We start from the raw sequence: 13330 nt of genomic DNA, 5'->3' as shown, positions 1-13330 counted from the left end.
TGGAGGTGGAAGCCATTGTGGGTTCATATGGGAATGTGAGAATTGGAGACATTGAATATAAACAATGCATTTGAGGAATCTTACTATAAAGGGAAACCAAGAAATGGCGTAGTAGCTGTAATGCAAAGCAGAGTCAAAAGAAGATTGTTTTGTTTTTTAAGATGGAAGAAATAACTATGCCAGTGTGACTGATCAGTAGAGATCCAACTGATAATATAGACGAGAGGGGAGAACTGAAGCTGTGTCTTTGAGTTGGTGAGAGCGGTTGGGATCTAATGCTCAAGTAGAGGAAAGTACCAGAAGGGAAGCAGTGTTCATGGCACAGGTGCTGAAGATGGGGAGATGTGGTATGGGAGCTTCTGATTTCTTTTGTTTATAAAGAATCCTTTTAAATGCTGTGGAGAAATAAGAAATTAAAAAAAAACAAACAAAACTTTAGCAAATAGAAAGCCTTACCAAATTCTTGCAAAAAAGATAAAACATCGCAAAGATCTATAAAGGTAACATCCTATTAAAAATGCAAACAGAAATAGAATAAAAAATCTGAGAGGAATAATTGGGTAAGCACTAGCCCTATTAGTTACTAAAACATCTTTTGCAGTCATTGAAGCAGTGTGTTATTGTCACATGGATAATCAAATCAATGCATGAGATTATGCCCCACAGATAGGAGAATGTATTAATGATAAAAATGGCATTCAAATCAAACCACTGACTAGCCATCTGAGAAGACAGATGGGATGAAACCTCACCTTATGTCGGAATAAATTTCAGAGGATCAGATACTTAAACACAAGAAGTAAAGGCATAAAAATTCTGGAACAGGCCATGAAAGAGTTTGTTTTTAAATAATCCCAGTGTGAGGAAAGCCTTTCTAACTATAACATATACCCCAAACGAAATAAAAGATTCATATAAATTTGACAGCATTAAAAGTTCTCCACATTCAACTATGCAGATTTTATAAATGTGCAATAAAAATATTTGTTTTAAAAAATATTCTCCATGACAAAAATTTAACAAATGACTATTTGAGAATATGTGTAAATCTCAGTGGACATATATACATATAAATTTATATAATTATATTCATGCAAGTGAAGATAAAAGAAGACTAATGACCCACTGGAAAAATGGGCAAAGGAAAGGAAGAGATAGCTGTCACAAAAAAGCAAATAGAAATATTATACTGCATAAAGATGTTTAATCTCATTGAGTATAAGACAATGGAAAATTAAAGCATACAGATAAATTTTTTTAACTTATCAGATTGGCAACAAAGAAAAATGTGATACCCGCTGTGCTGTCAATCATGTTGGGAAACACACACTAATGCATGAGAATGTCAGCGTTGGTACACACATTTTGCTTAAATGGTCCCATTACTCTTGGATGTACAAAATGGTGTATGTACAAGGTTATTCATTGCATCATTATGCCGGCCAGAGATTGTTAATCTAAATACTCAGTTGAACACTGGTTAGATGCTTTCTGCTGTGTATGTGGAATACTATGCAGGTGGGAAAGAGAATGAGCAAGCGCCCAGACAACAGTGACCTCCTCTCGTGAGGGAAGTGTGAGTGGCTTGGGACGGGAATGTATTTTGTACTTTTGAAGATTTTTCACAGTTCTCAGCTCTGTCTGACTTTTTAACCTTCCTTAGTTCCCATCTTGTTTATATCCATCCTTGCTTACTTGTTTTCTTCTGTGTTTTTGTTTGCTTGTTTTGTTTTTTGGTGTCCTTTATTTTTACTGCACCTGCAACTCTAAGATTCTAAGGGTCAATGTGGTAAGCGCCTTTGAAAGTGGAAGCTTGGTAGTCTCTCTGAACCAATTTGCTGGACATTATGAATTTTTTTTCCTTCATTGTGTATAGACACAGATAGTATTTTGTTGTTCTCACTGTTGTTTGGAGGGCAGCCAGAGAAGGTTAAAACTAATCCAGTTAATTTTGAGGATTATCTTCCTTCTCTCCTCACCTCTCCTCCTTTTTCTGTTTCCCTATTCTATTTACCTTTCTCTTCCCTCTCTCTCTCCTCTTCTTCCTTTCTCTCTCCTTTCTTCCTCTCTCTGTCTCTTTCTCCCTCTTTCGCTCTCCCCCTCCATATATATAGGATGCACTTGCAGCCTTGGAAACTCCAAGAGGTCCCAGCCAACAGAAGAGGAAGCTGAGCACACCACTCTCAGAAGTCATTGTCAGAAACTTGAAACTTGCTTTGGCAAATAGCTCTCGAAATGCTGTTGCTCTTTCTGCCAGCCCTCAGCTGAAGGATGCCCAAGCAGAGAAGGTAGACTTCGATCTCTTATTAAAAGGAAGTTTTAGATAAAACATTTCAAACAGTAGTGATATCTGTCTCTTTTGTTTTCCAGGAACGGGAAGAAGCCCTGAAGCCACTTCACAAGGTAGTGGTGTGTGTTAGTAAAAAACTCAGTAAGAAGCAGAGTGAACTCAATGGGATCGCAGCCTCTCTAGGAGCAGATTACAGGTAGTTGGCACATCTTTCTCTTTGGTGGTAATGTGGCCTAAATTTATAGGGAAACCTAAAGCTGTTTTGAGTATCTACAAAGAAACATTTATTTTGCCTTTTAGTGTGTTGTATTATCTACAGAATCTCTCCAGTTGACATTTAATTTACCACATCCTTTTAAAATATGCTCTGCGGGCCAGCCCGGTGGCGTAGCGGTTAAGTTTGCACGTTCTGCTTCCGTGACCTGGGGTTCACCAGTTTGGATCCCGGGTGTAGACCTATGTACTGCTTATCAAGCCATGCTGTTGCAGGCATCCCACATATAAAGTAGAGGAAGATGGGCACAGATGTTTGCTCAGGGCCAGTCTTCCTTAGCAAAAAGAGGAGGATTGGCAGCAGATGTTAGCTCAGGGCTAATCTTCCTCAAAAATAAATAAATAAAATAAAACACCCTCTACCATATGAGTTCACTCTGATGTGTTTATTTTTTAGGGTATGTCCCACAAATATTTGAGAACCTTTGAATATTTTGTACCAATTATGATTCTAAGAACTTGAGATCCGTGAATAATAAGTACAGTCTAGAAGAATCCTTGTCTTCAAGGAGTTTATAGTCTAGTAATATATCTAGGTCAGAGATGAAACGTATTTTTACCTTAGTGATTTTCAGATTCGAGTCCTGTGAGTAGTTCTAAGTACTGCAGCACTCCTGAATTAAAATGGTCTTTTTTGAGGATGTTTTAATTTCTATCATTTTCCCTACTTTGGAGACATAGATTATCAGCTCTTCCCTCAGCCTGACAGCCAGGCTAGAGACAAGTCTCTAGCACAAATGGCATCAGTGTCGGGGACTGAGACCCTCCGTACTCCAGCCACGCTGAGTTGACTGTCCTCCTCCCCTGTCTGCGGTGCTGGCTTTCTCGATCACTTGTATTCAGCCATTCATAGGTAGCATAATGAGTGGTCTTACAAATAGCTAACAGTTTGAGGAATATGATTAGCTTCATCTTCTCCTTTGTAAGTCTTATTTCAGTTAGCTTTCTATTTGAGATCAGGAGAATTTAAAAGTAAGACATATGTGTGATAGTTACAGGCATCCTAGTGTTCAATGCATCTATTTTAGAAGAGTGAAGCTTTCTCATAACTATGATTTGTATTGTCTGTTTTGTATACATTATTATATAATATGATCTATTATAGTATATAGCTACCTCTTATTGTATTTATATTACCGATTCCTAGTTGCTGAGCACCCAGTATGAGCCGAGCGTCATCTCATTTCATTCTCACAGTAACCCTGTGAGGGTGTATGTATTTGTCAAAATTGAATGCTTCCCGGGATGTTGTGTTTGCATATGGACTTGATGTAAGACTTAAAAGGAACATGTAGGACTTGTGTTTTTATAAGATTTAAAATGCCAGTTCTCTCAGTACAAAAAACAGAATATATTACTGAAATTCCAGAGTAGGATTTAACTGGTCGATCATATTAATTTAAAGCTTTCCTTATATCTATTCCTGAAATAGATTTCTCAGACTTGGCAATGGATGAGAGCAAAGAACCCTTTAAAATGTAGAGGTTACAGTATTTACGTGTTCATAGGGTAATGACTTCTCAAGTGAAGATGTCCCAGATGTCCCCTTCCATAAGCTAGCACCAGAACATCCTGAAGAGGCCATTTGATACTGTCTCCCGCCTCCCACCAGTGAAACATCTAGACCAGAACCGCTCAACACATCCGATGCAGCATCCCCTTTTTATTACATATATAACGTTCCCTATACTAAAATGGATTTCATAAACATAACTTGCCTACTTTATAATTTTAAAAAATAAAAGTCAATAGGAAGCACATAACAATAGAATATATTTTTAGTATATAAATACCTGTGCCTGGCAACATGAGAAGAGATGAATATTCATATTTTTGAATACGTACATAAAATCACTTCAATTGTTACAGCCACAGGGCTGAAACAGATATGGAGACTCAGATTCCATGAGCAGCATTTCTGTTGGTAATAGGACTTTACCAAGAGTTCACAATTTGGCAGTGTTCCCAATGAAGCAAAGTACATCTTCCAGCAATTACTCAATAGCTAGTTGCATGTCTGGCATATTAGTGTATATTAAAACTGCAAAAAAACCCCGTGTGTTTATATGTAAAATAGGTTCCAGACTCATCTAATTATAAGCAACTTTTTTTACCTATGTGAATTTCTGTCAGGACATTAGAAAATCGTCTAGGATATGGAATAATTGTATGTGTGACTGTTCTCCAGAATTTCTAGCAGCCCTAGGTCTTACTCACTAAGTGCTGGTAGCGCCCCCAACATACAAACACGCGCTATTGTGATGACCAAACTCACCCCCACAAATTTCCAACATAGCTCCTGAAGTGAAGTAACAGTTTTGCTGAAAGCGCTGACCTAGACCGAGGGTTGGGCAGGCCACCATCTGCTTTTGTAAGTGAAGTTTTATTGGACCACAGCCATGCCTATTCGTTACCTGTCATCCATGGCTGCTTTCATCCAACAAGGCAAGAGTTGAGCAGTTGTGAAAGCGATTGTTTGCCCTGCAAAGCCTAAAATATTTATCATCTGGTCTTTTAAGAAAAATTTGGAGACCTCTCATCTGAACCATCTGTAACCATTGGCAGTCTGTCCTTGAAGGACCTCTGAGGACTAAAGCTCAGTTTCTGTATTATCGCGGTGGAGTTGACTAGTAGTAAACCTGGATGATTCAGGCAAAAATACTCCTCTCTTTTTCTGAATTATCTTGATAATTTATTTGTATCCTTTTACCTCACAAGAGACATAGAAACAATTATTAGAAAGACTAACAACTAAATTAGGGAAGGGGTTTTTTTTTTGTTTGTTTGTTTTTTTATTGAGTTATTGATAGGTTACAATCTTGTGAAATTTCAGTTGTACATTATTGTTTGTCAGTCATGTTGTAGGTGCACCACTTCACCCTTTGTGCCCACCCCTCACCCCACCTTTCCCCTGATATTCACTAAACTGTTCTTAGTCCATAATTTTAAATTCCTCATATGAGTGGAGTCATACACAGATTATCTTTCTCTCGCTGGCTTATTTCACTTAACATAATTCTCTCAAGGTCCATCCATGTTATTGCAAATGGAATGATTTTGTTCTGTTTTGCAGCTGAGTAGTATTCCATTGTATATATGTACCACATCTTCTTTATCCATTCGTCTGTTGCTGGACACTTAGGTTGCTTCCACGTCTTGGCTATTGTAAACAGTGCTGCAATAAACATTGGGGTGCATAGGACTTTGGGGATTGCTGACTTCAAGCTCTTTGGATAAATACCCAGTAGTGGGATGGCTGGATCGTATGGTACTTCTATTTTTAGTTTTTTGAGGAATCTCCGTACTGTTTTCCATAGTGGCTGCACCAGTTTGCATTCCCACCAGCAGTGTATGAGGGTTCCTTTTTCTCCGCAACCTCTCCAACATTTGTTGCTATTAGTTTTAGATATTTTTGTCATTCTAACGGGTGTAAGGTGATATCTTAGTGTAGTTTTGATTTGCATTTCCCTGATGATCAGCAATGATGAGCATCCTTTCACGTGCCTATTGGCCATCAGTATATCTTCTTTGGAGAAATGTCTGTTCATGTCTCCTGCCCATTTTTTGATTGGGTTGTTTGATGTTTTGTTGTTGAGTTGCGAGAGTTCTTTATATATTATGGATATTAAGCCTTTGTCAGATATATGACTTGCAAATATTTTTTCCCAGTTAGTGGGTTGTTTTTTTCTTTCAATCCTGTTTTCATTTGCCTTGAAGAAGCTCTTTAATCTGATGAAGTCCCATTTGTTTATTCTTTCTGTTGTTTCCCTTCTCTGAGAAGGCATGGTGTCCGAAAAGATCCTTTTAATACTGATGTCAAAGAGTGTACTGCCTACGTTTTCTTCCAGAAGCCTTATGGTTTCAGGTCTCACCTTTAGGTCTTTAATCCATTTTGAGTTTATTTTGGTGAATGGTGAAAAAGAATGGTCAATTTTCATTCTTGTACATGTGGCTTTCCAGTTTTCCCAGCACCATTTGTTGAAAAGACTTTCTTTTCTCCATTGTATGCCTTCAGTTCCTTTGTCAAAGATAAGCTGTCTATAGATGTGTGGTTTTATTTCTGGGCTTTCAATTCTGTTCCATTGATCTGTGCACCTGTTTTTGTACCAGTACCATGCTGTTTTGATTACTGTAGCTTTGTAGTATGTTTTGAAGTCAGGGATTGTGATGCCTCCCGTTTTGTTCTTTTTTCTCAGGATTGCTTTAGAAATTCGGGGTTTTTGTTGCCCCATCTGAATTTTAGGATTCTTTGTTCTAATTCTGTAAAGAATGTCATTGGGATTCTGATTGGGATGGCGTTGAATCTGTAGATTGCTTTAGGTAGAACGGATATTTTAACTATGTTTATTCTTCCAATCCATGTACATGGAATGTCTTTCTATCTCCTTATGTCGTCATCCAATTCTCTCAGAAAGGCCTTGTAATTTTCATTATATAGGTCCTTCACTTCCTTAGTTAAATTTACCCCAAGGTATTTTATTCTTTTTGTTGCGATTGTGAATGGTATTGTATTCTTGAGTTCTTTTTCTGTTGGTTCATTACTGGAGTATAGAAATGCTACTGATTTATGCAAATTGATTTTATACCCTGCAACTTTGCTGTAGTTGTTGATTACTTCTAACAGTTTTTCCAATGGATTCTTTGGGGTTTTCTATATATAAGATCATGTCGCCTGCAAACAGCAAGAGTTTCACTTCTTCCCTCCCTATTTGGATTCCTTTTATTACTTTTTCTTGCCTGATTGCTCTGGCCAGGACCTCCAGTACTATGTTAAATAAGAGTGGTGATAGAGGGCATCCTTGTCTCGTTCCTGTTTTCAGGGGGATGGCGTTCAGTTTTTGCCCATTGAGTATGATGTTGGCTATGGGTTTGTCGTATATGGCCTTTATTATGTTGAGGTAGTTTCCTTCTATGCCCATTTTGTTCAGAGTTTTTATCATAAATGGCTGTTGGATCTTGTCAGATGCCTTCTCTGCATCTATTGAGATGATCATGTGGTTTTTATTCCTCAGTTTGTTGATGTGGTGTATCAGGTTGATTGATTTGCGGATGTTGAACCATCCCTGTGTCCCTGGTATGAATCCCACCTGATCCTGATGTATGATTCTTTTGATGAATTGCTGAATTCTGGTTGCCAAAATTTTGTTTAGAATTTTTGCATCTATGTTCATCAGTGATATTGGCCTGTAGTTCTCTTTTTTCGTGGTGAGGGAAGGGGTTTTTTACTGTTATTTTTAAGGATACATGGGGAGTAGGAAATAGAGTTGTTTATAGTATAATTTAGGAGGCAATATTCCATCTTAATTTGTTTAGTTTACCTATTTAAAAAGTTCGGAGATATTTCTTATTTAGGAGAGGCAAAGTATGTTAAGTATCCATAAAGAGAAACCTCTGTTTATTTTGGTGATTTAATTAGAAGTGTAATTTTTACTTCCTCTTTTGTGTTTACTTGATCCCTTGAAGGTTGATATATTTCACATTTTTTAGCTGATTTTCCTAGGTCAGGAGAGTATTAAATGGGAAGAATCAGGAGGTCATAGCATAATGTAATGGTTAAGAGAGTGAGTTTTGAAGTCAAAATTGGCTCTACCAGGGCCAGCCCACTGGTGTAGTGGTTAAGTTGGCGCACTCCCCTTCGGCAGCGGGGGGATCGCCGCTTCGGATCTCGGGCGCAGACCTACGCACCACTTACCAGGCCATGCTGTGGCAAGTGTCCCACATATAAAGTAGAGGAAGATGGGCCACAGATGTTAGCTCAGGGCCAGTCTTCCTCAAAACAAAATAAAAAACTGGCTCTACCACTTACTGAGTATCCTTGAACATGTTACTTAACCATGTCCTTCAGTTTTCTTCTCTGTAAAATGGATATATTGATGCCAGTGTCTTAGGATTGGTGTGAGGAATGGATGAGATCATGGTATGTAAAGTACACAGTCTACTCTGAGGCATAGAGCAATGTACGGTGAAGAGTGGCTGCCGGCAGTGGAGGACAGACTGGATGCTTTAGCATTTTATTGCTTTGAAAATACCTTTATTATTATTAGAAAGTGATACGTTATAGAAGAAACTTTGCACAATTCAGAAAAGTGTAAAGAAGGAAGTGATATTTTAAAGAATGCCATTCCACATATCTCTCTGCATTTATGTACCTAGCAATATATGTATAAAATTTGACAAAAAATGTGGAGTGGAGCCTATCATTTGATATTTTTGCTTATTCTAGTTCTTGAAAGTTTAGTGAAGGTCAGAAATATTCTATTCATAGAGAGTAGTGATCATCTTAAACTAATGTAGATATTTCTCTTAGTTATTTTTTTTTTTGTATTTGGTTGGTTCAGGTGGAGTTTCGATGAAACAGTGACTCATTTCATCTATCAGGGGCGACCAAACGACACTAATCGAGAGTATAAATCTGTAAAAGAAAGAGGAGTACACATTGTTTCAGAGCACTGGCTTTTAGAAGTAAGTGGTACTTTTTCTCGTCGCCTCTCTGTTAAGTGAAAACGTATACAGACATTATTTCAAGGCACTGATCAGTTTCTGTATATGTAAACAAGTTGATAAACTTAACCTCACATTTCATTTCTTTGGCATCAAAAACTTAAGATCTTTATTACTTAAATACTTAACAAGTCTGTAGTGGGTACTCTTTCTGATTCTCTGATTCTTTTCACTAATTAAAAATGATATGAAAGAAAATTTTATAATAATTTTAAGAGCATTAATTTAGCACACCAATACAGTTTAGAACTGTTTCTTTTCTCTTTTATTTCTGGTTATTCCCTTGAGTGTGATTGATACTTGACAAAAGCATAGAAATAGAATTAGATTTTATACTTTAGTGGACCTTAAAAAGCGAGGACAATTTGTCATTTGTATGATGGAATTTTTAAGTGTCAACTACTTTTCAAAACTTCAGTTTTGTACACTTTTGCCATCTTAACATAAGGTATTGGTTGTCCTTCTTCCTACTTAACGTCATTTATTCACTAAGATTCTTTTCAGTCCTGTTTTAAAGTACATTATTGTATTGCAGTGTGCCCAGGAGTATAAACATCTTCCTGAATCTCTTTATCCACATACTTATAATCCCAAAATGAGCTTGGATATCAGTGCAGTGCAAGATGGCAGACTCTGTAACAGTCGGCTACTCTCAGCTGATTCTACAATAAAGGATGATGAGGTAGATAATATGGATAATATATTTACTCCCTCCTTCAGCTGAATGTATATATATTGCTGTGAAACCTTATACAATGGCTTGGTTTGAGAAATTGTGATTTTTCTTCTTCAACAGCCAGATCATTTACCTATAGAAGAAAATGATATAGACAATATGACCACCAGTGATAAAGAATCAGCAACAGCAAATGGAAATGGAAGGAATGACTCTAAAGGAGGTAAAGTGTTTTAAATTATCAAAAAAAAAGTTTATAAATATATATCTTTCATACAGAATGCTTTCTTTGCATCAGATGGAAAAATAATTTTCTAGGTTGCTAAATACAAGTAAAGCGTATATTTAACAATTGAATTGAGGTTGCAGGCCAATCAGTAAGTAATAATTTGCAAAGCCTTAAGTGTGAAACTTGTGAAATTTGTGGGCCTAGGTATTTTACAGTTAGTGTGGTACAGCCCTATTCTATTAAAGGTAGGTAGAGTTAGTGAATTTTTAAAAATTTGTTCTTTGGTTCAAATCTTTTCAGTGATTTTCAAAAAGTTTTATTATATGTACAATATGTTTTCACATAGCTTTAAAGGTACAGAAAGAGGTATGAAGAGTTTCTCCCATCCTTCTAGTGTTATTAGTTTCTTATGTATCCTTCTAGAACTGTCTTATGCATATGTAATCAAAAGATATGTTCTCTCCTTCCTTGCTTTTTAAAAAATAAATAAATGGTGGACTACTATATATATATATGCAGTTTTATACTTTGATCTTGATCTTTTTGTTTAGTAGTTCAACTGGTGGAGTGTTTCATCTTGGTACATAAGGAGCTTCTTCAGTTTTTTTTCCTTTTTTTGGCAACTGTATAGTATTTATTGTATGAATAGCCCACTTTATTTAGCCAGTCCCTTGTTGATGGCCATCCAGGTTATTTCTGATTTCTTGCTAATATAAAGAGTGCTGCAATGAATAGCTTTATAGGTATCCTCTTTTTAAGGGATTAATATTTTCTATTTTCCTTACTCATCCTGCCCCACCAGAGCTTTTCCTGTGGCTTAACCTATTTAGTTAGTCTAGTCTGTTCATTCCAAAAGTGTTATTTAGTACCTACTTCAATGTTAGTCCACAAGGAAGCCAAAGATAAATATATTGTGGTTGTGTTTTCAAGGACTGCAGGGGGAAATCACACACATAGCTGACTGTGATGCACCTCAGAGTGTAGTACGTAACGTGAGAGAGGGTCAGAGGCAGGCAGGGAGCCCTCCGAAAGGATAAGCCCTGCAGGTTCCAGAGTGTCTTCGAAGAGCTTCCTGAGTATTTCACATACAGTCCTCAGGTCAGGGCTGCCGTCACGTTCCGCAATGTTCATGGTCTTCGTACATTACTGTGGCCTATAGTGAGTATTCAGTACACATCAAGTTAATGCATTTGTCTTCAACCAAATCTAGACAAAGTAGTTAATAAGATGTGATAAAAAGGAGAAACTTAACCTTGATTGATGTGTTTGCGTTTGTTTCAAGCTCTGACACAGACCTTGGAGATGAGAGAGAACTTCCAGAAGCAGCTGCAGGAGATAATGTCTGCAACATCAATAGTGAAACCGCAAGTGCAGAGGACTTCTCTTTCCAGAAGTGGTTGTAACAGCGCTTCTTCAACCCCTGACAGCACTCGCTCTGCCCGCAGTGGACGAAGTAGAGTCCTGGAGGCCCTGAGGTGCGTACCTGTCGCTGATGGCAGGAGGGCGTGACTAGAGCACTGGAGAGAAAGCTCCTTATTTAGCTTCCCGCTGACTCAGTTCCATGAGTTGAGCCTAATTTTTATTTATTTATTTTTTAATTGGTAAAGCAGAAGTTTAGAATATCAACACCAATGAAAGGATTATACTGCTCGGCCTTATTTAGCCCAAACTATATGTATTATATTCAGATATTATGAGAGGGTCAGAGGCAGGTTGGTTGTGGCCCTTTGCCTACTTAGGTTTTCCTCTTTCCTGCCCTTGTTCCAAGCAGTTCTAGACTTCTTACGTGGGGGCAGGAGGCAGACACAGAGGTTTGTTTCCTACCAAGCAACTGCTTCATGGTGAGGTGTGATTAATACTTTCTCTCACCTCCGCTGAGAAGGAGATGATTTGAAGATCCAGTTTGCCTCATTTGCTAACTGTATATTTCATGGGGCTAATTCCTTATCTGAGTACTGAGTAAAAGTGTCTTTTTGTTTAATACACTTCAGATCATAGTTTATCATTATAGAGAGCCTAAATCTTTCACCAAGTCAGAGTAAATAAATACATTCTGAGAATAAAAGCCTGTCTTCCTTGTATCTGAGGCAAATGAACTGTTTGGGGGCACCATCAGCTTTGGTCAATTATTTTTACTAAGATTCCATATATATATGTTTATATTTGTATATATTGATGTGTATATTTATTTTTATATATATATTAAAAGATTGAATATATTCATTGAAGGAAAATTCTATTTACTCTCCAGTGGAATTGTCATGATTACACCATAAAACGCGCTTTACTCTGGTTCAGTATAAGGCTGGTCTACCTTAGTCTCTCGGAGGTTTGGTTACCAAGGGCCAAAAGGACTTTCTTTTAAGGCAGCCTTTTCTGTATGCTTCGCATGTAATTCTTGTTCTTATTATTTCAAGCGATAAAAATACAACTACTGGTAAGCAAAGTAGCCAGTTTTCTGAACATTATCATGTTTCCCTGGGCCTATATAATTAAGAGAAATCTGGTTTTTAAATGCAGCAATCATTTCAGATTTTTTTCTTTTAATTTCTTGACAGTAAACTTTGCCCCTGAAGTTTTAAATATATGGACATTCAGTCAAAATATGTGTTTTATTTTCTACCTAGAACAGATAAGTTTCTGATAGAAACATCTTAAAAAGAAAAAAATTCCCATAGTTAATTTATTCAGTAAATTTTTTTTTTTTTTGAGGAAGATTAGCCCTCAGCTAACTACTGCCAGTCCTCCTCTTTTTTGCTGAGGAATCCTGGCCCTGAGCTAACATCCATGCCCATCTTCCTCTACTTTATATGTGGGATGCCTCCCACAGCATGGCATGCCAAGCGGTGCCATGTCCGCACCCGGGATCTGAACCAGCGAACCCCGGGCCGCCGAGAAGCGGAACGTGTGAACTTAACCGCTGTGCCACCGGGCCAGCCCCTCAGTAAATATTTTTGAGTGCTTATTGTGTGCTAGATGGTGGGCATGTAAAAGTGAACCACAAATTTACAGTCTAACTTACAAGTGTGGATTTTGTTACTGCTACCTGTTTATTAAAATTGTCACTTTTATTTCTTAGGCAGTCTCGTCAGACAGTACCTGATGTCAACACAGAGCCCTCCCAAAATGAACAGATCATTTGGGATGACCCTACAGCCAGGGAGGAGAGAGCAAGGCTTGCCAGCAATCTGCAGTGGCCCAGTTGTCCCACACAATACTCTGAGCCTCAGGTTGACATTAAAAAAGTGGAGGATTCTCCTTTCCGGGAGCCTTTACATGACTCAGAAATTGCTGAACAGGGTAATGAGAAAGAAATGTATTTGCTTGTTTGTATTAAGTACATGTTTACCTCTTAAAAATA

At 37.6% G+C, this 13330-nt stretch overlaps 1 protein-coding gene across 6 annotated transcripts in view; it reads left to right on the top strand.

Annotated features, from left to right (window-relative positions):
* Window positions 1–13330, top strand: part of TOPBP1 (DNA topoisomerase II binding protein 1) — a 61566-nt gene that overhangs the window by 31601 nt on the left and 16635 nt on the right. For 4 of the 6 annotated variants that reach the window (XM_070493268.1, XM_044755139.2, XM_044755140.2 and 1 more), the window contains 7 exons: window positions 2115–2288; window positions 2371–2486; window positions 8902–9025; window positions 9600–9746; window positions 9861–9963; window positions 11252–11444; window positions 13049–13269. In XM_070493268.1, the coding sequence (XP_070349369.1) occupies window positions 2115–2288; window positions 2371–2486; window positions 8902–9025; window positions 9600–9746; window positions 9861–9963; window positions 11252–11444; window positions 13049–13269 (1078 nt within the window). The remainder of the gene's footprint in view (window positions 1–2114; window positions 2289–2370; window positions 2487–8901; window positions 9026–9599; window positions 9747–9860; window positions 9964–11251; window positions 11445–13048; window positions 13270–13330) is intronic. The other 2 variants (XM_070493265.1, XM_044755141.2) reach the window with 1 other exon arrangement.

Source organism: Equus asinus, chromosome 21, assembly GCF_041296235.1.
Source record: "Equus asinus isolate D_3611 breed Donkey chromosome 21, EquAss-T2T_v2, whole genome shotgun sequence".
NCBI classification, from domain to species: domain Eukaryota; kingdom Metazoa; phylum Chordata; class Mammalia; order Perissodactyla; family Equidae; genus Equus; species Equus asinus.
This window is presented reverse-complemented; position numbering and strand designations above follow the sequence as displayed.